The sequence below is a fragment of the Oryctolagus cuniculus genome, chromosome 6, assembly GCF_051225735.1.
Source record: "Oryctolagus cuniculus isolate XC-2025 breed Fujian yellow rabbit chromosome 6, ASM5122573v1, whole genome shotgun sequence".
Classification (NCBI taxonomy): domain Eukaryota; kingdom Metazoa; phylum Chordata; class Mammalia; order Lagomorpha; family Leporidae; genus Oryctolagus; species Oryctolagus cuniculus.
The window spans coordinates 37239625-37262354 of record NC_142872.1 but is presented as its reverse complement, the minus strand read 5'-3'; the positions used below and the strand labels follow the sequence as shown (position 1 = coordinate 37262354).

The following is a 22730-nucleotide window of genomic DNA, read 5'->3' as shown; positions in this document are numbered from 1 at the left end:
CCCATGGGGTACAGGGCCCAAGCACCTGGGCCTTCCTCCACTGCACTCCCTGGCCAAAGCAGAGAGCTGGCCTGGAAGAGGGGCAACCGGGACAGAATCTGGCGCCCCAACCAGGACTAGAACCCAGTGTGCCGGCACCGCACGGCGGAGGATTAGCCTATTGAGCCGCGGCGCCGGCCTGCTACTCATCACATTTTCATGCTGTCAGTAACTGCATTCCTTTCTCTGATAGTGGACTCTGAAAACTCCAATACTATAAATAAGATTAAATCAGATGCCCTTGTTTCATTTTGTTTTCTTAAATGAACCTGGGAAACTTGCCAATTATTTTTCTAGTAAACCCTGTTTACAGAATGGTACTCTGAGTTTGAAGCTTCATCCCGCCTGAACATGGTAGGGCAGTTACTTAGCCTGGAATAGTATGGGTTTATTTATTACCTAGTTTCGTTTTTCTCATGTCCCTTCTGGTCTGACAGTTGGGTGAGGCAAGGGCAAGGCTGGCCCACAGCACAGAGTGTCTCACGGAAGTGCGATGTCATCACCAACCTTATGATTCCTGGAAAGAGGCCAGTCCTACTCCCTAAAGCTGCCATGAGTCTCCAGGGATGACTGATGTAGGCCAGTGCCTCTGAAATAACAATGTTCCCTTTGATTCTTAGTATTTCCCAGATGGCAGATTCTTGGATCAAAGCAAAATGCAGGACTCCTTTAATATTATACAATGTGTTTCACCAACTGCCATTTGCAATCCACTGTGCTTCTTGGTGCTTTGAGAATTCAATCCTGTTAATCAAAGTTTATCACCTCATTAAAAATAATTTGCAAAGCATAGTTTAAAATAAATTCATTATATAGTGTGGAGCATGGGAAATCAAAACCTGTGTTAAAATTTTTCTAATAACATAGTTGACTTTTTGAAATCTAAAGTTGCGTGGTGAATGGAAACCAACCAAGTAGATTTAATAGAGTACTGATCTTTAATGTGGAAAATAATGTAGCCATTAAAAATCATGATAAATAGTTGAGTATGTTGTCCTAATAAGAAATCACTGGAGCATTAAATGAAAAAAGTGTAAGTATCAGACTTTTCTGTTTAGCATAATTCTACTTTTGTGAAATAAATGTACAGGTCTATGTGATACAAGTATCTGAGTATACATGAGTTGAGGGGTTGAGAGAGATGGAGAGACAGAGAGGACAGAAATGATATATTTTTACCAAACCAAATACTTGGGCTGTCATCTGCTGCCTTCCACGGTGCATTGGCAGGAAGATGGATTGGAAGCAGAGCAGCCTGGACTTGAATGGGCACTCCCATAAAGAAGGTGGACACCCTAAATGGTGGCTTAACCCACTGTGCCACAGGACTTGCCTTTTCTTTTAAAAAATGATTTTATCTGAAAGGTAGAGTGACAGGAGTTAAAGATCATGTGAGGGAGATCCTCTTTTCACTGGTTCACTCCCCAAATGGCTGTGAAGGCTGGGGGCTGAAACCAGCCTTGAATTCCACCCAGTTCTCCCCATGGATAGCAGAACCCAATTATTTGAGCCATTTTCCACTGCTTTCCCAGGCACATTAGCAGGGAGCTGGATTAGGAGAGCTACTGGGACTGCAGCCTGCATTGCGATAGGGGATGCTGTCATTGCAAGGGTCTGCTTAACCTGCTATGCCACAAGGCTAGTTCCCTCAAGTTGCATTTTAAATGATCTACATACAAGGTCTCTTTCATCAGCATGTGACAGAAAATGAGTTGATTGGCTCAATTAACTTAAAAAAATCTGTCTTTAAAACATGGTTCTCAGCAAGGATTTGAACTGTTTCTAGTCTCTCTCCTTCTCTTTGAAATACGTCTTCCTCTCCTCTTTGTCTTGAACTTCTCTTCCCCTTTGAATCTGTCTTCCTCTGTTTCCGTGTGTCTGTTTCTCCTCTTTGTCACTGTGCTGTCCTACTGTTCTGATTTTCTCAGGCTGATTTATTCCATCTTGAAAACAACAGCCAGAGTGCTTGAGTATTAAAGCATCCTTAACACAGGAATCCAGAGAAGCAACCTGAATAGTATTTCTCATCGAAGAACCTGGGTTGGCTTTACTGACTCAGATACTCCCTACCTTTACCAGTCACTGTGGTGTGGGGATGACACATCCTAGATACTGGGCAGAGGTGAGCATCGTGACTGCTGATTTTGCTGGTAGCATATGGTGTGGAAGAATGGCAATTTCCAGTGGACAGAAGTGTGAGAGACAGGAAGAGCAAATACCAGCTTCTTTCTAGCTGACTAAAGTGGGGAGAGGTATCCTCATATCCTCCTATCTCCATGGCAAGCCAGAGATGTCATCGTTGTACCTCAGTATTAGGCCACACATTCCAGGATCCTTCCACTGGTATCCTCTACCATAGTTTTCAGATTTTACCTATTCTGATATTCTTTCTCTGAGCACACTGACTTTTGTCCTATATTTGGCATGAAATGCTATTTCCATTGTAAAGTCTTCTTCACTTCATTGAAGATGCCAAGACTTTGCTCTGTGATATGTCCAGTGGAATTGTCTGTCATCCTTCCTCTGCACAGGCCAGAAGCTTGACATGTTTGTTTGCAAAATCCTCAAGGAGGGTCTTAATTGCCCATTTCCTTTTAAACAGGTTGACTTGTAAAACATAAAACTGACTCCAGGGCTGTATAGTTTATACTGTGCAAGACAGAAATGTGTCTGCATTTCTTAATGATATCCCAGGAGTATAATTCAACTTTGTAATGTATCAATGCAAAATATCTGTCACTGTGAACTCATGTCACAGAATTACATTTGTTTTCCCAATAGGCGTGAAATATATTTCTACAAGGTACAGATATTTAAAGTTTTCTCACATTCTCTTTAGTCCAGATTCATGCTTATACACAATAGTAATATTTGTTGAGTTGAATTCCACATCAAAGGACATTCACTGTTATTTTTGTATCCCTTTCATGAAATATTTATGGAGTGCTTTCTAGTTGCTTGAGGCATTATGATCACTGAAAATAGATTGGTAAACAAAAAATGGCTCTACATCAGTTTTTAGTCTCATGGATACACAGAAAGTAAACAGGTAGTTAGAGTAAAATTAATGATCATTGAAATAGAAGGCAGGGGAGTTAAGAAGAGTGCTCTATTTCCAAAGCAGGGAAGGGTCCTGAAGAAGTGCGGCTGAAGCTGGGATCAGCAGACGGTGATATCTGGAGGGGAGTGAGTGGAGGAAGAGGCACGGAGCAACAATTCCAACAGATAGCGCGTGCAGAGCCACAGAGGGTTTTCAGAGCCACCTCATTAACGGCAGGCTCAGTTCTTGCCACGCCTTCTGATGCCTTTCCCTACATGCCTTCAGTCTGCTTTTCCTACCCATGAGGACCTGTTTCCTGAGCAGGATGTGCTATTGCCTAACTCAAGGCTCCTTATGCCTTGAGTTCTTTATTTGCCCGAGGAGCCCTCACACTTTTCAGTACTCACATAAGCTGTTTCACCTTCTTCAGTGACTGACTGGATTTGTTGTTTCTACCTCTGACCTCTCAAAGCATGGCAGCTATCGCCCATCGTATGAGCCAGTATATTAACCTATCTCAGACGGGACTATAAACTTCTAGAGAATCTGCTTTGTCCCGTTCACTCTTGTGTTCTTGTCACTGACATGTAGTGGCTGCTTCATGCATGTCTGGTTGAGCATAGGATGCCTTGAGATATGACTTGTGGTTGTTTGAGATAACTTTGGGGTTAGTGATCTACTCTCTTAGAAATCTCAATAGGGAAAGTGGTTAAGAATAAGGCATGATGTGCTAGACTGCCTTGACTCAATCTAGGCTTGACCAGTTACCAGCTGTGTGATCTTTAGAAAGTAACTTCAATTTTAGGAATTCATCTTAGGTCTAAAATTGTGTTAACAATAGAAGCTCCCCTTTGAGATTTGCAATGAATAACCGTGTATATAAAGTGCATACAACAGTATGAGAAGCACACCAAGCATTCCATGTAGTCACAAGTATGAATCCGTTTTGTTTTCCTCTCCAAATGCAAATTCCTAGTGACTGATGTAAGTACCTCGCCAGGTACTTCAAGTGTTTATCCTCAGCCTTACAGCTCTGGATATCTTCCCTCTTCTTTTTATTTTTTAAAGATTTGTATTTATTTACTTGAAAATCAGAGTTACACAGAGAGAAGGAGAGGCAGAAAGAGAGAGAGAGACAGACAGACAGGGGTCTTCATCTGCTGATTCACCCCTCAGTTGGCTGGAGCTGCGCCGATCCAAAGCCAGGAGCCAGGAGCTTCCTCCCAGTCTCCCACGCGGGCACAGGGGCCCAAGGACTTGGGCCATCCTCCACTGCCTTCCCAGGCCACAGCAGAGTGCTGGATCAGCAGTAGAGCAGCTGGGACTCGAACCAGTGCCCATATGGGATGCCGGCACTGCAGGCGGTGGCTTTACCCACTACGCCACTGCACCGGCCCCAGATATCTTCCCTCTTTCCTTTGGAGATCTCATCCATCATGGCTTTACCTGCATGTCTATATTTGTTTCTCCCTCAGGTTTGTCCCATGCTGGGCTATGGAGTCCTATCCCTCCCTGCCTGCTCTATATCTTGCCTTAAGCATCTTTCTGTGCTCCAAGTGGAAATTTCCATCATAAAGTAATATCCTCTTCCACTTTGTACATCAAAGGTGCATCCGTTAGTCATCTTTTAGTCATTTAAATGCAGTTCTTTGAGGTCATCTTTTACTTAGCTATGCTCATCAGCTGGATGCTAAATTGCAGCCATACTTTCATACATATCTGAAAAATCTGTCTACCTTTATTCCTTTTCCCATCCCATTTCTGTATTATTACAGTTACTTAGTTGTTATTATTAAATATTATCTTACATGTGAGGTTCAACTGTAAATGCATCTTTGTTTTCTGTGTATTCTCAGCTCAGAATGATCGCAGAGTACTGCATGTTCTCCTTCCTCTTCCTCAACAATGTCGCTGTGGTCAGGCTCTGCCCCTCTTACCCGTATTTCCAGGGCAGGGACTTTCAGCAGTTGTGGGTTTACGACCCAGTTCTACTACATCTTGGTTGTATAATCTGCCTCATGGTGGTGTTATAGGAATTAGAAATACTTAAAACTCACTGCCTCCTACAAAGTGTGTGCCTGCAATAAATGGGTAGTGTATTAAGAACAGTGGCAAAAGCAGTAAAGAAGTGGACAGTTGCAATACAACTAGAAAAATACTGTGTCACAGAAAGGTACAAGTACTATAAAAACCAGGGCAGAGATGGGAACTAATCTGCTTTTAGGAGCCAGAGATGACTTTCCAAGAAATGAGTCCTTTTAGCTGAATCTGGAATAGTCAGTGGGACACTCATCAGGTATCTGTTGGCAGACTGATTAATTCATAACTATACCTTGTGAAATATACCTTGGTAACCACTGGTCTGTCTGTCATGACCCTGCTTAGTTGTTTGCAGATGGCATTTTGGCTGGGTTATCTTTTTCCTTTAGTCTATAATAATTGAGAAGGACCCCTTCCTAGACAGAGGACCCTCGCCTCATATCCTGTAATCTTATCACAAAGACACAGAAGAATATGTAACAGAAAAGTATAGTAACCATTAAACTTGCAGATTGTACACAGGATTAGGATTCCTGCCAAAGTCTGAGCTGATGCCCTCCAGGAGTCTGACAGAAAGGAGTCTCTCCTTGCCCTCATGCCCTCCATTTGCTTCTTCCTAGAACCCCAGATTCTGTCTTGCTCCTGGCTGTATTCTCAGTGCCCCTTCCTGTCTCTGGTTCCTGTTGAGTCTCCCTGCACGGTCTCCCTCCCTAGTCCTCCAGGTAACTGGCATCTTGATTTGCCTGGGGACCACAGGGAAGAGGCCTTTAGTTCTTTCTTGGAGCTGATGATGCTTTTCTCTCTTATCTACTTCATCAAATCGGAACAATAGGAACTAAAATAGAACAAAATCAATTACGGAAAGAAGAGAGACATATCTTTGCATTCAGAGCTCTGCCACAAAATGTGGCTGGACTGCCTTCTAAAGGGTGACTTGCAATTACCACCGGAAAGAGAGGTCATCTCTCCCCCACCCCAAAACACAATGACTTAAATAACAGTGTGTGATCACTAGATCTTACACATAATCAGCTCCATTGCCCATAGGCTCTATGCTCTCAATGCTTTCCTTCCCCTTTAAGGAACTATTCATTCATTTTTTTGATTCAGTGACTGGGAGAGATGTTGAACCAAGTAATTTCAATGTTATGTTTTTAAATTATTTGGAGTTCATAGTTCCAAATGAATGTGCAAAAAACTCACAAATGCATGCACATATACACAGAGTCATGCAATATGTGACAATATTGTGCTCAGTGATGGACTGCATCACCAATTATAGTTCTAATGAAGCTGAAAAATTCCTATCGCATAATGACATGGTCGCCATCATAAAGTTTAGACAACACAATATTCACATGTTTGTTAATGCTGATAAAAATCAATCTACTGAGCTGCCCATCCAATGGAAGTATAGCATATACGATTATATACAACACATAATCCATAATAATAAATCACTGTTATTGGCTTATGTATTCACGATGTCATACTTTTAATTATTATTTTGGAGTATAGTCTTTAAACTTAGAAACAAATTTACTATAAAAGAGTATGTTGTGTGGCTGGCACCATGGCTCACTAGGCTAATCCTCCACCTGTGGCACCAGCACCCCAGGTTCTAGTCCCGGTTGGGGCACCGGACCCTGTCCAGGTTGCTCCTCTTCCAGTCCAGCTCTCTGCTGTGGCCTGGGAGTGCAGTGGAGGATGGCCCAAGTGCTTGGGCCCTGCACCCGCATGGGAGACCAGGAGGAAGCACCTGGCTCCTGGCTTTGGATCGGTGCAGGGTGCCTGCCGTAGCGGCCATTTGGGGGGTGACCCAACGGAAGGAAGACCTTTCTCTCTGTCTCTCTCTCTCACTAACTCTGCCTGTCAAAAAAAAAGTATGTTGTGATAACACTCACAACAGCCTCCTATTTACTCTGTGTCTTAACTGCCTCAAGGGCTACATTGGGTAATACACCTAGGTTTGTGTATTCTACTCGATGTTTGTAAAATGATGAAATCACCTAATGATACAGTGCTTAAAACTTATCGCCATTGTTATGTATACATAGTTTTATATTCTAGGAACATGCTATATTTTAAACATTTTATTCTCACAGTGAAACAAGGAATCATAATAATCTCTACAGCTGAGGATACTGGATGAGGGATATTACATAACTGATTCTAAAGCTAATGTGAGGGTCAGGCAATGGGGAGGTTGTACCCACTTGTTAAGACAAAGTTGATTGATCCCCATTGATGCTGAAAATCTAGGATTCTGAGTTGTTTGTCTTGCTTTTACTTTGCTGTGGTTGGGAAGACAGGAAGTGAGGAGGTAGAATTTTCCTTAATTGCAGGAGGAGCAAGGAAGGGATTAGTATGGAGCTTAAAATACATGCTATCTTCTAGGAGCTGTCAAATTGTGTCCCCAGAGCCATTTAAAAGCAATTTGATCACACATTTGCAGGTGGCTAGTCTACCAAGGGGCATTTTAATGGAGTTCTATGAGCAATACTTTGAAATGTTTCACATAAGAAATTACTTTGAAAATCCTGGCTATCTGGATCCTCAGTTGTCATTTGAACATCATTTAAACACTTTATAAAAGTTTTCTGGTTAAAGAAGATGAGAAATGTTCCGCAGAAGGATATTAATCTGTTTGAGATGAGACAACATTGTTTACCTTTTGCACAGGACCCATCCAGTTTGTGAATCAACAGCCTATCTCTTGAGAGTTTGATGTAGATTAGCTCTTTTTGAAAATCACAAAACAGTTTTGATTGTGGTAGACATTTTCCAGTTGAAAAGGTTTTGTCAGTCTTCCTCAACTATCATTAAAAACTTCTAAGAGACCGACACTGTGGCCCAGTGGGTTAAGTGGCTGCCTGCAGTTCTTGAATCCCATATGGGCACTGGTTCCTGTCCAACTGCTTCACTTCTGATTTAGCTCTCTGGTAATGTGCCTAGGAAAGCAGTGGGAAATGGCCCATATACCTGGACTACTACCACCCACCTGGAAAACCTGGATGAATCTTCTGGCTCCTGACTGTGGCCTGGCCCAGCCTGACCATTGCATCCATTTGGGGGAGTGAGACCAGTAGATGGAAGATTTACTCACTCTCTCTCCCTCTCCCCCTCTCTCCTACTCTCTCTCCCTCTCTCTGTAATTCTGCCTTTCAAAGAGACAAATTAAAAAAAAAAATTCCAAGACAATGATTCTCAAAGTGTGGCCCTCAATCCACTAGAAACAGCATCACTTGGGACTGTATCAGAAATGCAAATTGTAGGAGCAAATGTGTGGTGTTTTGTGTGTGTGTGTTTTGTTTTGTTTTGTTTTGTTTTTTTTTTTTTTTTTGACGGGCAGAGTGGACAGTGAGAGAGACAGAGAGGAAGGTCTTCCTTTGCCATTGGTTCACCCTCCAATGGCCGCCGCAGCCGGAGCACCGTGCTGCCGATGGCAGGAGCCAGGTACTTCTCCTGGTCTCCCACGGGGTGCAGGGCCCAAGCACCTGGGCCATCCTCCACTGCACTCCCTGGCCACAGCAGAGAGCTGGCCTGGAAGAGAGGTAACCGGGACAGAATCTGGCGCCCCGACGGGGACTAGAACCCAGGGTGCCGGCGCCGCAAGGCGGAGGATTAGCCTAGTGAGCCGTGGCGCCAGCCGCAAATGTGTTTTAACAAATTTTCTAGGTGATTCTGGCACAAGATAAGGTTTGAAAGCCACTGCTCTGAGACTTGCCCTAAGCTGCCTTTGCAGGCTTATTTTCTTCTACTTTCTCACAAAGATGGAACCATACACTAATTTGTGTTTCTGTGACTTTGTGGATATGTTTCATACATATAATTTCCCTTTCCAGTTTTTTGTGCTATCTACAGCACCTGGGCTGTTCTTTCTTCCTCTCCATCATCCTTACCTAGTCACTCAAATCCAACTTAAGATACTTATTGGAGAAAGCCTATTATCATCCCTTGCATAGGGTCTTAACACCTTTCACATCTCTAAAACTTGGCAGCATATTTTAAATCTGATTCTCTGTCTCTCAAGTAAAATTTAAAAAGATCCAATAAAGAGACGATGAGAGAGCTCCTATCTACTTGTTTACTCCTGAAGTGCCCATCATGACTGTGATGGGCCAGTGCTTTAGTCAGTAGCTGGGAACACAATTCAGGTCTTCCAAATGAATGGTAGAGACTGAACTACTCAACCTGACACTATTGCTTCCAAGGATCTGCATCAGCAGAAAGCTGGAGTCAGGGATTGGAACTGGACCCTGGACTCAGGCACTCTGATATGGCATGCAAGCATCTTAATGGCTAGGCTAAATGCCCACCCTGTTAGCCCACTGTAATGAAATGTATTTCAATTGATAGTGATTGAGGGCTTTCTATTTATTCAACCCTATTTGTGAGCATCCTCTCTGCATCTGTCATTGTACTAGGTATTGTGGGTATACAGGTGAGCAAGGTACATGACTCTGCCCTCATAGAACTTATGATCAAGTGTGGACTTCCCCAGATTTTGTCCTAGATCATAAGCTCTTGGAGGGAGCACCAATATCTTGTGCTACTACTGGGTATTTGCTAGGTTGTGTGAAGTTATGGTAGGTGGAGTGTAAAGCAATGTAGTTGTCATTACTCATCTATAAAGGATGCATTAGGATACTAGGCTCCCATTGTGGGCCTCTTTCTCAAGAGGTGATGATACATGATAGCACATACAGAGGAAACTGAGCCCATGTTATTGGGAAAAATCACCTCATCTATGTTAACCATGTAGACTGGATCATTCTTAATTGTCAGGGGCTGCCTTGTACACTGTAGGATGTTTAGTAGCACCCTTGACATCTAGCCATTGGGTGCCAGTAGCACCAGCTTCCTAGTCATGAGCAAAAAAAGCAGCAGTCTGCAGCTATGGCCAGATGACCCTTGGAGCTTGGAGCCTTGTGAGAAACAGTGTATATACCAACCTAGAGGGCAAAAAAAGGGGGCACATTTCTCTCTCCCTGATCACCTGGCACTGGTGTCCTGTGACTAGCCAAGAGAGGGTGGGCACCATTTTGGACACAGAACAAGTGGACCTAATGGCTATCTACAGAACTTTTCATCCTACAGATGTAGAATACACATTCTTCTCACCAGTGCATGGAACTTTCTAGGATAGACTACATGCTAGGCCACAAAGCAAGTCTCAGCAAATTAAAAAAAAAAATAATACCATGCATCTTCTCTGACCACAATGCAATCAGGCTGGAAAATCAACAGGTCAAGAATCTCTAGAACATATGCAAATGCATAGAGAATGAACAACATGCTCCTGAGTGAACAGTGGGTCATTCAAGGAATCAAGGGAGGGATCAAAAAATTTCTGGAAATGAAGGAAGACAACAAAACACCTTATCGAACCTCATAGGATGCAGCAAAAGCATTAAGAGGAAAGGTTATAGCAAGTGGTACCTACATGAAGAAAATATAAGTGCATCTCAAGGACCTTGAAAAACAGCAGCAAATGAAACCGAAAACTAGTAGGAGAAAAGGAATTATTCAAACTAGAGAAGAAATAAACAAAATTGAGTCCCATACAAAAGATCAGCAAAATAAAGAGCTGCTTTTTGAAAGAATAAACAAAATTGACACATCATTGGCCCAATGAACCAAAAAAAAAAAAAATGGAGAAGACCCAAATCAGCAAAATTAGAGATTAAAAAGGAAATGTAACAACAGACACCACAGAAATAAAAATAATCCTAAGAAATTCCTACAAAGAGTTTTATGTCTACAGATTGGGAAACCTAAAAGAAATGGAGAGATTCCCAGGCTGGACACATACAATCAACCTAAATAGAGCCATGGGGACAAGGAAAACCTAAACGGAGAAATAACCAAGATGGAAATTCAATCAATAAATAGACTCTCACAGCAAAGAAAAAGCTCAGGACCAGATGGCCTCACTGCTGAATTCTACCAGACATTTAAAGAAGAACTAACTCCAATTCTTCTCAAGCTATTCAAAACAACTGGAAGGGAGGGAATGCTCCCAAACTCCTTCTATGAAGCCAGCATCACCTTAATTCCTAAAGCTGACAACAATACAACACAAAAACAGAACTACAGAAAGAGAACTACCAATTTCCCTGATGAATACAGATGTGAAATTCCTCACAAAATACTATCCAGATGAATTCAACAACACATCAGAAAGATCATTCACCCAGACCAAGTGGGATTTATCCTAGCTATGGAGGAATGGTTCAACATTCACAAACCAATCAATGTTAAACATCATATTAACAAAATGAAGGACAAAACCCTGTGATTATCAATGCTTTCTCTGCATCTACTCAGATAAAGTACAACACCGTTTCATGATGAAAACCCTAAGCAAATTGGGTTCTTCAACACAGTCAAGGCAATTAATGACAAACCCACGGCCAGTGTCCTATTGCCTGGGGTAAAGTTGGAAGCATTCCCACTGAGATCTGGAACCAGACAAGGATGCCCACTCTCACCACTGCTATTCAAAATAGTCCTGGAAGTTTTAGCCAAAGCCATTAGGCAAGAAGCAGAAATCCAAGGGATATAAATCAGAAATGAGGGAGTCAAACTATCCCTAATGTAGATGACATGATTCTATATATAGGAGATCCAAAAGATTCCACTAGGAGACTGTTGGAACTCATAGACAAGTTTGGTAAGTGGCAGGATATAAAATCAACACACAAAAATCAAGGGCCTTTGTATAGAGACAATACCACAGCTGAGAAAGAACTTCTAAGATCAATCCCATTCACAATGGCTACAAAAATAATCCAATACTTTGGATTAATTTAACCAAGGATGTCAAAGATCGTTATGATGAGAATTAGAAAATATTCAAGAAGGAAATAGGTACCAGCAAATGGGAAAAATCTTCCATGTTCATGGATTGGAAGAATCAGTATCATCGAAATGCCCATCCTACTAAAGCAATTAATAGAGTCAATGAGATACCATTCAAAATACTAAGGACATCCTTCTCAGATAGAGAAAAACTGATGCCCTGAAATTCATAAGGAAACACAGGAGATCACAAATAGCTAAAGCAATCTTATACAACAAAAACAGAGCCAGAGGCTTCATAATACCTGATTTCAAAGCACACTGCAAGGCAGTTATAATCAAAACAGTCTGATACTGGTACAAAAAACAGATGAACAAACCAATGGAACAGAATAGAAACACCAGAAATGAACCCACACATCTACAACCAATTTATCTTTGATCAAGGAGCTAAAATCAATCTGTGGAGAAAGGATAGTCTCTTCAACAAGTAGTGCTGGGAAAACTGGATCTCCACATGCAGAAGTATGAAGCAAGACCCCTACCTTATACCCTGCCTAAAAATCTACTCAAAATGGAATAGAGACCTAAATCTATGACCTGATACCATGAACATTGAGAGAACACTGGGGAACATTGGGGAAACCCTGCAAGACATTGGCATAGGCAAAGAGTTCTTGGAAAAGACCCCAGAGGCACAGGCCATCAAAGACAAAATTGACAAATGGGATTTTATCAAATTGAGAAGCTTCTGTGATGTAAAACAAACACTCATCAAAGTGAAGAGGCAACCAACAGAATGGGAGTAATTATCTGCAAATGATACAACTGATAAAGGAGGAATAACCAGAATATATAAAAAGGTCAAGAAACTCAACAACAACAAAACAACCCAGTTAAAAATGGGCAAAGGACTGAAACAGGCCTATTTCAAAAGAGGAAATACAAATGGCCAAGAGACACATGCAACAATGCTGAGGGTCACTAGCCATCAGGGAAATGCAAATCAAAACCACAGTGAGGTTTCATTTCACCCCAGTTAGAATAGCTTTCATACAGAAATAAACAACAAATGCTGGTGAGATTGTGGAAGCAAAAGGTACCCTAATCCACTGTTAGAAATGTAATCTGGCATAACCTCTGTAGAAGACTGTATGGCGATATCTTAGAAATCTGAATATAGACCTACCATTTGACATGCTATCCCATTCCTGGGAATTTATGCATGGGAAATGAAATCAGTATATCAAAGAGTTATCTGAACCTCCATGTTTATTCCAGCTGTATTCACAATAGCTGAGACATGGAATCAACCCAAATGCCTGTCAATTGAACACTGGATAAATAAATTATGGGATATGTGCACTATGGAATACTACACAGTGGTTTAAAAATGAGATTCTGTTGTTCGCAACAAAATGGATGAAACTGGAAAAAAAAAATCACACTTAGTCAAATAAGCCAGTCCCAAAAGGATAAATACCATATGTTCTTCTTTATCTGTGATAACTAATAGAGCACCTAAAATGTAATCTGTGGAAGTGAAATTGACAGAGATGCAATGACTTTGACCAGCATTTGTCTCAAGTATTGAGGAACAGGTTTTTTTTATACAATTTGCTGAACCTTTTATTTGGTATAGAGTTAAATTATGTGTATAGAAAGTTAATTGAAAATAGACCTTAGTAAAAAATAAGAATGGGAATTGGATAGGGAAGAGGAAGAGGGGTGGGAGTTTGGGAAGCAGGGCAGGTATGGTCAAGAGAATCACTGTATTCCTAAAGTTGTATTTATGGAATGCATGAAGTTGGTATTCCCTAAGTAGAAGGATTGTAGAAGAAAAAAAAATCTACAACATAGATCAAACTTTTTGTGTTCAAATCTGAGCTCCAAATAAGAGCCTTACATTCTCTAAGCTATGCCATTTTAAAAAAAATATTTTTATGGTAAGACAATGCCAGACTGAACAAGATAGACAGAATTTAAGTAAAGCATATACCTAAACATAATTGAGTATTTTAAAATTCATAGCCTTACTTATCACTTAGAATTTATCTAACTTAATGTAAATTCAAAATTCTTTGCCTTCCTTTACATAATGTTAATTTTAAATAGAGAATTTAAATGGATCAGCTCAGCTCCAGCTGTTGTGGCCATCTGGGGAGTAAACCAGTGGATGGAAGACCTCTCTGTCTATAACTCTTTCAAATAAATTTAAAAATCTTAAAAAAAAATCTAAATAATCTTAAATAAGACATCCTGCTTCCTCAAACTTAACTTATGGCCTGCAGGATATTTAATTCAAGCTTGTCTTTTTTAACTTTTGTATTTTATGACATTGGAGGCCCTAACCAAAATTCCTGGAATTCAGTGTTGTCTTAATAACCTTGGCACCTATTTCTAAACCTCAAAAAAATCAGAAGTGAGTCCGCAAGGATAAGGCATTATCTATTCTTCCCTCTACTGACTTCTACAGGGTGGCAGATCATTTTGAGTGTTACAACTTGACTATTATCTGTTAGTGTATTGGATAAAACAAAATATTCTCACAACATTTGTATTGCTGTGTGAAGCAGGATATTTTGTTTATAAGCAACAGAGACTGCTTTCAGCTAACAGTATGAATTTTCTAGAGCTATCATAACAAAGTACTAAATGGCTTAGAACAAAAACAAATACTTCTCAGAGTTCTAGAGCTTGGAAGGCTGAAACCAAGATATCAGCAGAACCATTCTCCCTCTGAAAACTGTAGGGGAGAGATTCTTCCTATCCTGTTCTGACTTGGTGGTTTGATGGCACTGCTTGGTATTTGCATGGAAATGCGTCACTGCAATTCTTTGTCTTTACATGGTAATCTTCCCTCTTTGAAGGAGGGACATCAGTCATATTGGATTAGGGCTCACTCTATAAACTTTATTTTAATTTGATTGCCTCTGTAAACAATTACTCCCAAGTAAGTCACATTCCAAAGTTGTGAGGGTTAGAACTTCAACCTATCTTTGGAAGAGAGAGATGAAAATTCAACCCATAATGCCATTTTAAGCAGAAAAGGAATGCATTCGAACAATATGAAGTGACTAATTTAATTGGACATGGATCTGAAGAATGAAGACTTGGAGGGTACGAGTGGTCCTCAAGGAGCCCAGGAGCAGGAGTTAAGCTCCAGCACTTCAGAGGGCCAGAGCTAGAGTCAAGGGACTTCCACTGACTCTCTGGTCTCTGTATGACTCTGATGTTCAGAGTCCCAGGAGAGGGTCTGATTGGCTAACTCCTTGGATAGAAAGTCAGAACCCTCTTATTTCACTTTCTAATAATTCTGATGCAACAAAGAGATAATTCCTAAGGGTTGGAATACTGTTACCAAGAGGAATGAGGAAGGATTAAAAATGAAATAATTCTATCCTTTAGCAGAAACAGTAAAGTCATAATTTTCTTGTTCTTTTTTAAAAAGTACAGATACTCCTCAATTTCACTTGAAAAATAATATAAGTCAAAATTTCACTTAGTGCACTTAACCTACTGGGCATCATAGCACACTGTACAGTACCAGTTATTTCACCTTGTGCTAGAGGGGCTGCCTGGGAGCTGCAGCCCAACATCACAATAGATTATCCTATTGGGGTTGGTTTTGTGGCACGGTGGGTAAGGCTGCCACCTGGGATGCTGGCATTCCATATGGTTGAAGTCCTGGCTGTTCCAATTCCAATTCAGCTACCTGCTACAGCCTGGGAAGAGCCACAGTGGAAGGTGGCTCAAGTGACTGGGCCTCTGCACTCACATGCGAGAACCAGATGAAGCTCCTGGCTCCTGGATTTAGTCTGGTCTAGACTCCGCGATTGCAGCCATCTGGGGAGTGAACCAATTGATAAAAGATCTCTCCTTCTCTCTCTGTATAACTTGGACTTTCAGAATAAATAAGCCTTTAAAAAAAGATTATCCTATCACATAAGCTAGCCTAGGAAAGGATCCAAATTCAAAGTATGGTTTCTGCTACTTAGCACTTATCATCAATTTGAAAAAATCCCAAGGTGAATCGTTGTAAGTCAGGAACATTGGTCTATTTTCATCCATTCCAAATTCATCATTAATTATGTTAGTAAACTTCTGATGATGATTGAAATTCTTAAAAGTTTGCCCCTCTAATTTTCTTATAAATCAAAAGTAATGACAAAAATACCATCTTATCATGACTTTCTGTTACTGTCACCTTCAGTCAGACTTTGCTACCCTGTCAGTTTTGTAGATTAAGTGAATTTCTGAGCAAGCCCTTCTTAGGTTTAGCCCCCAGGCTGCCTTTTTGCTTTCAGTTTTTTACTTTTCCAAAGAAAAATAGCTGATAGGCTTATTGTAGTATTTTGCCTGCTATCAAATTTTGTGCTATGCCTGGGCCTGGAAGGGTGATCTCCAAAGCTGCAGTACCATGCAGGAGCAGTAGGAAATTAGAGACAAGACCATTACCAGGACAAGCTGAACCTCTGGAGGTAGGAAGAAAGCTAGGACCAGAGGCAGAAGGTATACCCAAAAATGGGTGATTAGTGAGTCCCAGAAGGGAGATAAGAGCTTGATAAATAAGAGTGAAGTAGTCTCAATCAGTAGGAATGAAATGATTCAACAAGAAATACTTGAAATTTTATTTTCTCGACATTAGAAGAAAAACTTAACTGGTCTGTTCCAGATGGATGCATGTCAATTCTGTTCATGACTCTGGACGGAACAATTCACTGGGCCCCTTGAACTTAAGGAGGCCAGGAAATGCATGTGCCTGGAAAGAGGGAACTGGGTGTGCCTAGCAAACAGCAGTAATGGCTCCTGATGGTCAAAATGCAATCTCTGGCTCATTCCCCACAGCCTCCAATTCAGGAGACCCTTGGGGTCTGCATTGTAAAATGGCCTCCTTAGGTGTCTGATGCCGAGTGGAGAAAGAAGAGAAATCCCTGGACCACAGTTTAAGAAACATGACCCTGGAGCATGACCCCAGTACAGACAAGGATCAAGGAGAAGAGGGCAGATCTGAGATAGTTATTGGATCTCAGCTGCAGGGAAATGCTTAGGTGACCTCCAGGTGTGATGAAGGGGGCTACCGAGCTTAGACCCTGAGGCCCAGAAGGCTGGATAGAAACTCCTCGATGCCCAGGCTTCAGGGAAGGGTTAAATTTGGGAGGTGAAGAGGGATGTCAGATTTGCTGACTCCAGGCAATGATTTTCAGGTGTGATCTAGAGTATGTATCCGAACAGCAACTAACTGGGCAATATAACAGTGTTGTACAATTGCTTTTTCTTTCCTCTGTCTCTTCCCCCTTCTCTCTTCCTTTTTCTTCTCTGCTGTTTGATCTCCATCTTGATTCTTCATTTATTCTTTTTTCCCTCATTTATTTTCTCTGCTTGTCATTTCCACTGTCTTTTTCTATTTTCTCTTTTCTGTCTCCCTTCTCTTTCCCTCTCCTCTACTCACCTATTGTTCTCCTTTCCTGTTCCCTCCCTTCCTCCTTGCCCATGGCCCCACCTGCTCTTTTCTCTCCCCAGGTATTATGCCATCTGCTGCCAGCCTTTGGTCTATAGGAACAAGATGACGCCTCTGCGCATCGCCTTGATGTTGGGAGGCTGCTGGGTCATCCCCATGTTTATCTCTTTTCTCCCTATTATGCAAGGCTGGAATAATATTGGCATACTTGATTTGGTGAGTATTCATGCAGATCCCCCTAGTTTACTGTGTTAACACCTTTGCTTGGAATTCCAAATGAACCAGTAGTATCAGATGGGGTAGGTATTTGAAAAAATATTTTGGTAGTGGTCTGAGTGACAGTTTCTAATGCCTACTGACAAGGAGCCTCTGCTTGACCAGACTTTAGTCAGGTTCCTCTCAATCCTCTTCCCAACTCAACTCTCAATACTGAGTATTCATGTCCACCTTTACATTGTTCTGTAATACCAAGGATCCTTCTAAATTGATAGTTGATGTCATCATCCTCCACGCACCCCCCAGATGATGTCTGATCACCCTGGCCAGTTTACAGTAAGAATCCTTTTAGGTTGGATTAGCCAGAATCCTTCTTTTACCCCAAGACTTCCTCTTAGTAATTAATTTCCCATCCCTCCATTTTGCTCCTTGGTTATAAATTTCCACATGCCTGTGCTACATTTAGAACTGAGCCCAGTCTTTCTACACTAGTACAAAACCCCCTCACAATGATTTCATTAACCTAATGTAAGTTTTGAATAAAGTCTGCCTTACTGATTTAACAAATGTCATAAATATTTTCTTTAACATTACTGTATGCTATATAGTATGCTGCATACTTTATATATAATCCTGATAGCATCCTTTTGGAAAAACTATACTTATTTCTCCATTTCACCAATGAGAAGAGCCAGCCTCCTACGATTAAAGAACTTAGCCAGTGTCACACAGTTAGCAAAGCTGGCATCCCAAGGTTAGCAGTTAAGACCCATGGGCCTGAGGTGTGTCATGTAAGCCACTCTGTTTCTGAGAGTCTATAAGGCCTGCATTGACTCAGAGAAAGCATGTTACATGGATGGACTTTGCCAGGGATGAAGAGAACCCTGGACCAATGTTGTCAACGCCCCATTTCTGAAAGGCTATATTAAGAACACCTGTTAGTCCTCAGTGGTAAAGGGTGTCTGCCATGGAGACAGGAGGGTTTACCTGGTATATTGCCTTTCTAGAGAAAGAGAACCAGTACATTGTGTGTGTGTGTGTGTGTGTGTGTGTATACATATATATATATATATATATACATATATATATATATATATGAAAGAGGGACATTTTTATAAGGAGTTGGTTCACTTGAATGTGGAGGTTGACAGCTGCCCACTCTGCAGTCTGCAAGCTGGATGCCAGTGCTTTGGATAAGGCAGGAGAGCATTAAAGACTCCGTGGGGGCAGGAAGGGTAGAAGAAACTGACTTTCCTATTCAGGCCTTTTAGGGCCTGGATGAGACCCACTCATATTGGGCAGGATGATGTGCTTTACTTTGATTAGAAGTTAATCTCATACAAATATCATCACAGACATACTGAGAATAATGTTTGGTCAAATGTCTGGGTACCCTTTGAACTAGTCAAGTTCATACGTAAGTAAGCTATCTCCTCCTTGCATAGATCATCTTTGAGAATCCTTCAGCTCTGACGTAGTGAAGTTATGATGAAGCTTAAATCTAGATCTGGGTTCATTATTCCCACAGGAAGTAGTCAGGTAGTGACTTAAAGTTGCTCCCAGACTCCTCTACATGTACATGGAGATTGGGGAAGACAGATTGAGAATAAGCTCTGGACCAGTGGGAGCAGCAGGAGAGGTAACTGCCCCCACCTTTCTTCACCACTCCCTCACCCTTAATCCTGCCTCATTTTTCGTGAAGGCCAGGAGACATCCAAACCTGACTGGACCAGAACTTGCATGTAGTGTGCAAAACAGCATTCCATGGGCTTCTATAGGAATGTTACAGGCGGGTAAAGCCACCACCTGCAGTGCTGGCATCCAATGTGGGTGCAGGTTCCAGTACTTGGTGCTCCACTTCTGACCAGCTCTCTGCTATGGCTTGGGTGGGAAACCCTGAAGAAGCTTTAGGCTCCTGGCTTCGGACCAGCCTACCTCTGACCATTGCTGCTATTTGGGGAGTGAACCAGTAGAAGGAAACTTCTGTCTGTCTCTCTGCCTCTCTGTAACTCTGCTTTTTAAATCAATCGGTCAATCTTAAAAGAAATGCTACAGGCAGAGGAGTGGAGAAGAAAGAAAATTCATTCACGGAGGTCCTGTGGATATTGATTAACATCCCCCTTTCAAACGGTCTTATCATTTTTAGTTGAAGTAAAAATGGTTTCCAACCATTATTATTACCTCAAGAATGGTCCTTACTAGCCATGACTTTGTCATTACCGTGATCCATTATTCTTACTGTTGAACACTTACTTAAGATGCAGCACACTTACTGTGTATCAAGCCCAATGTTAATCATTATTCCTGTGAACCTCGCTCAGGCCTCATCGCAACTCTATGGACTAGAGGCTATCCTTGTCCTCTTTTTATAATTCAGTGGGGTTGTTACCGAAAGTCACTGGTAGGTGGTGGTGGTGAGTATATCTGAGTCCAGACTGCCTGGACTTGAGTCTGTGCTCCTAATTTTTATGCTAAGCTTTAATGGAGTGTCTTGGGAGCATCGCTTTTGTGCATCAGGAATTTTTATTAAGGGCTCAGCACTGCTCTCTCCTAAAGTGGAATTTCCCAGGTAGATAACCTAGCAGTTTTCGTTCACTCACAATAGTGAAATAGAAGCATCTTCTGTGTGCCTCACCTAACTGGAACGGGGCATCTAGGAACATGCCTAATACTCATCTCTCCACTCAATTGTACACTCAGTCTAACTGGAGAGAAGCTGGCAATAACACAATTACAGCTGACTCTTGTCATTTGCAATGACTGTTTTATAAAGGCTCTGTAAACACTAAATTAGCAAGTTCTGAATCCTCGCTCCTCGGGGAAATACAGGATCAGGATTCTTCAAGCACTTGCTCACAATATTTTCCTCAATCAGTATATAACTTTATTTTCTGTGATTCTGTTTAAGACACCCATTTAATTTATATTGTTGACTTACAGACTTTGAGTTCATGGCCCTGGCACCATAGCACATACTGGGAAAAGCTTATCTAACACATGTATTTTTTCTGTTAGGCACATGGCAGTCTTCTTGGACTTGGGAACACAAAGTAGCCTTCAGCACTATGCTTAGGGATCATTTTAAACAGTGAAAGAACCAAGAAAAAGTGTGAAAATGCAAACTACATGGCCACAAATATCAAAAAGTATACTTGAAGTGAATTAAGAAGGTAGAACGTTGCCTTGTAGGACTACAACTAGAAATACACCCATCAGGCAACTTAATTGTTCTTGCTGCTCTGTGCACATGGATCGCTAAATAACTGAAATTTCTGAGAATACTCATTTTAAGGGTATGAGAATTACAAATAAATTCGAGCAAGTAGATGAGTTCACAAATGATGGAACTCATGAATAAGGAAAATCCACTGTATACTCATGTATGTAAACCTGCACATGGGCAATTACAGATCATGTCTATGGCTGGAACCCAGGAAATTTCTTTTCTCAGTGGAATCACCTGAGCTTTTAAAGCTGAGCTTGCTAGAAATGCTCTGCTCTATCCCAGAATTAACGGATCAGCAGCCACATCAACCAATTTCAGGGTCATTACCATCATGTCAAAGAAAACCCTAAACATTTTGATTGTAAGAGTTCTTATCACAGTGTTCATACTATTTCTCAACTATATCCCTAAAATTAGACTCTTTAATATTTTTATCACCACTATTATTTTATAAACAATATATTAAGCTGTTCATTTTTTAAAAATACGTTTTTCATTTATTTGAAAGGCAGAGTGACAGAGAGAGGGACAGACAGATCTTCCATCCTCTGGTTCAGTCCTCAAATGATGGCAATAGCCAGGGTTAGGTCAGGCTGAAGCCAGGAGCCAGGAACTCCATGTGGGTGTAACACATGGATGGCAGGGGCCCAATACCTAGGCCATCTTCCACTGCTTCTGAGGTGCTTTAGCAGGGAGCTGGATTGGAAATGGAGCTGGGACTTGAACTGGAGCTCCAATTTGGGATGCCAGTGTTACAAATGGTGGCTTAACCTGCTGAGCTACAATGTTGGCACCTTTCACATGTTTACATTCCACCAAGTCAACACAATGTTACTATGTCCAGTATTCATTTTGTAAAGGAAATCTTATGATTTCAAAGTCTAAGCACATGAGAAACCAATGGTATAAGAAATTTCAAGTCTTGAAGCTGGCACTGTGGCGTAGCAGGTAAAGCTGCAGCCTGCAGTGCCAGCATCTCACGTGGATGCCGCTTCCAGTCCCAGCTGCTTCACTTCTGCTCCAGCTCTCTACTATAACCTGGGAAAGCAGTGGAAGATGCCCCAAGTCCTGGGGCCCCTGCCCCCATGTGCGAGACCTGGAGGAAGCTCCTGGTTCCTGGCTTTGGCCTGGCCCAGCTCCAGCCATTGTAGCCATCTGGGCAGTGAACTAGCTGATGGAAGACTGACCTCTCTATCTCTCTGCCTCTGCCTCTCTGTAACTCTGCTTTTCAAATAAATAAGTCTTTTAAAAAAATTCTAGGCCGGCGCCGCGGCTCACTAGGCTAATCCTCTGTCTGTGGCGCCGGCACCCCGGGTTCTAGTCCCAGCCGGGGTGCCAGATTCTGTCCCGGTTGCCCCTCTTCCAGTCCAGTTCTCTGCCATGGCCCAGGAAGGCAGTGGAGGATGAGCCAGGTCCTTGGGCCCTGCACCTGCATTGGAGACCAGGAGGAAGCACCTGGCGCCTGGCTTCGGATCGGCATAGCATGCCGGCCATAGCAACCATTTGGGGGGTGAACCAACGGGAGGAAGACCTTTCTCTCTGTCTCTCTCTCTCTCTAACTCTGCCTGTCAAAAACAAACAAACAAACAAAAAAAACCCTCTTTGTGCCTTTTCTATTAAAAAAGCAGGTAGTAAGGGAGTGTGAAGTAATCTGAGGCGAGGGCTAGGAGTCAGTGGTGCTCCAACCTCAGTGTTAACAATGAAACCTGCAGTTTAAAATCTGCATATATTTTGAAGATTCAACCAACAAGATTTTCTGAAGTATGGGGAGAGGAAAGTGATAGGAAAAATTAAAAGAAAAATAAGAAAAGAAGGAGAGAGCATAAGGAAGGGAGAGAGGGAGGGTAGGGTGAAAAGTATTATGCTCCCAAAACTATATATATCTACACATATATATTACATGA

The 22730-nt window shown here is 41.7% G+C and overlaps 1 protein-coding gene across 11 annotated transcripts in view; it reads left to right on the top strand.

The window, feature by feature from the left end:
* The window catches only part of HTR4 (5-hydroxytryptamine receptor 4), a 188353-nt gene that overhangs the window by 103424 nt on the left and 62199 nt on the right, over positions 1–22730 (top strand). For all 11 annotated transcript variants that reach the window (XM_089334939.1, XM_089334936.1, XM_089334935.1 and 8 more), the window contains one exon: positions 17447–17600. In XM_089334939.1, coding sequence (XP_089191065.1) covers positions 17447–17600 — 154 coding nt within the window. The remainder of the gene's footprint in view (positions 1–17446; positions 17601–22730) is intronic.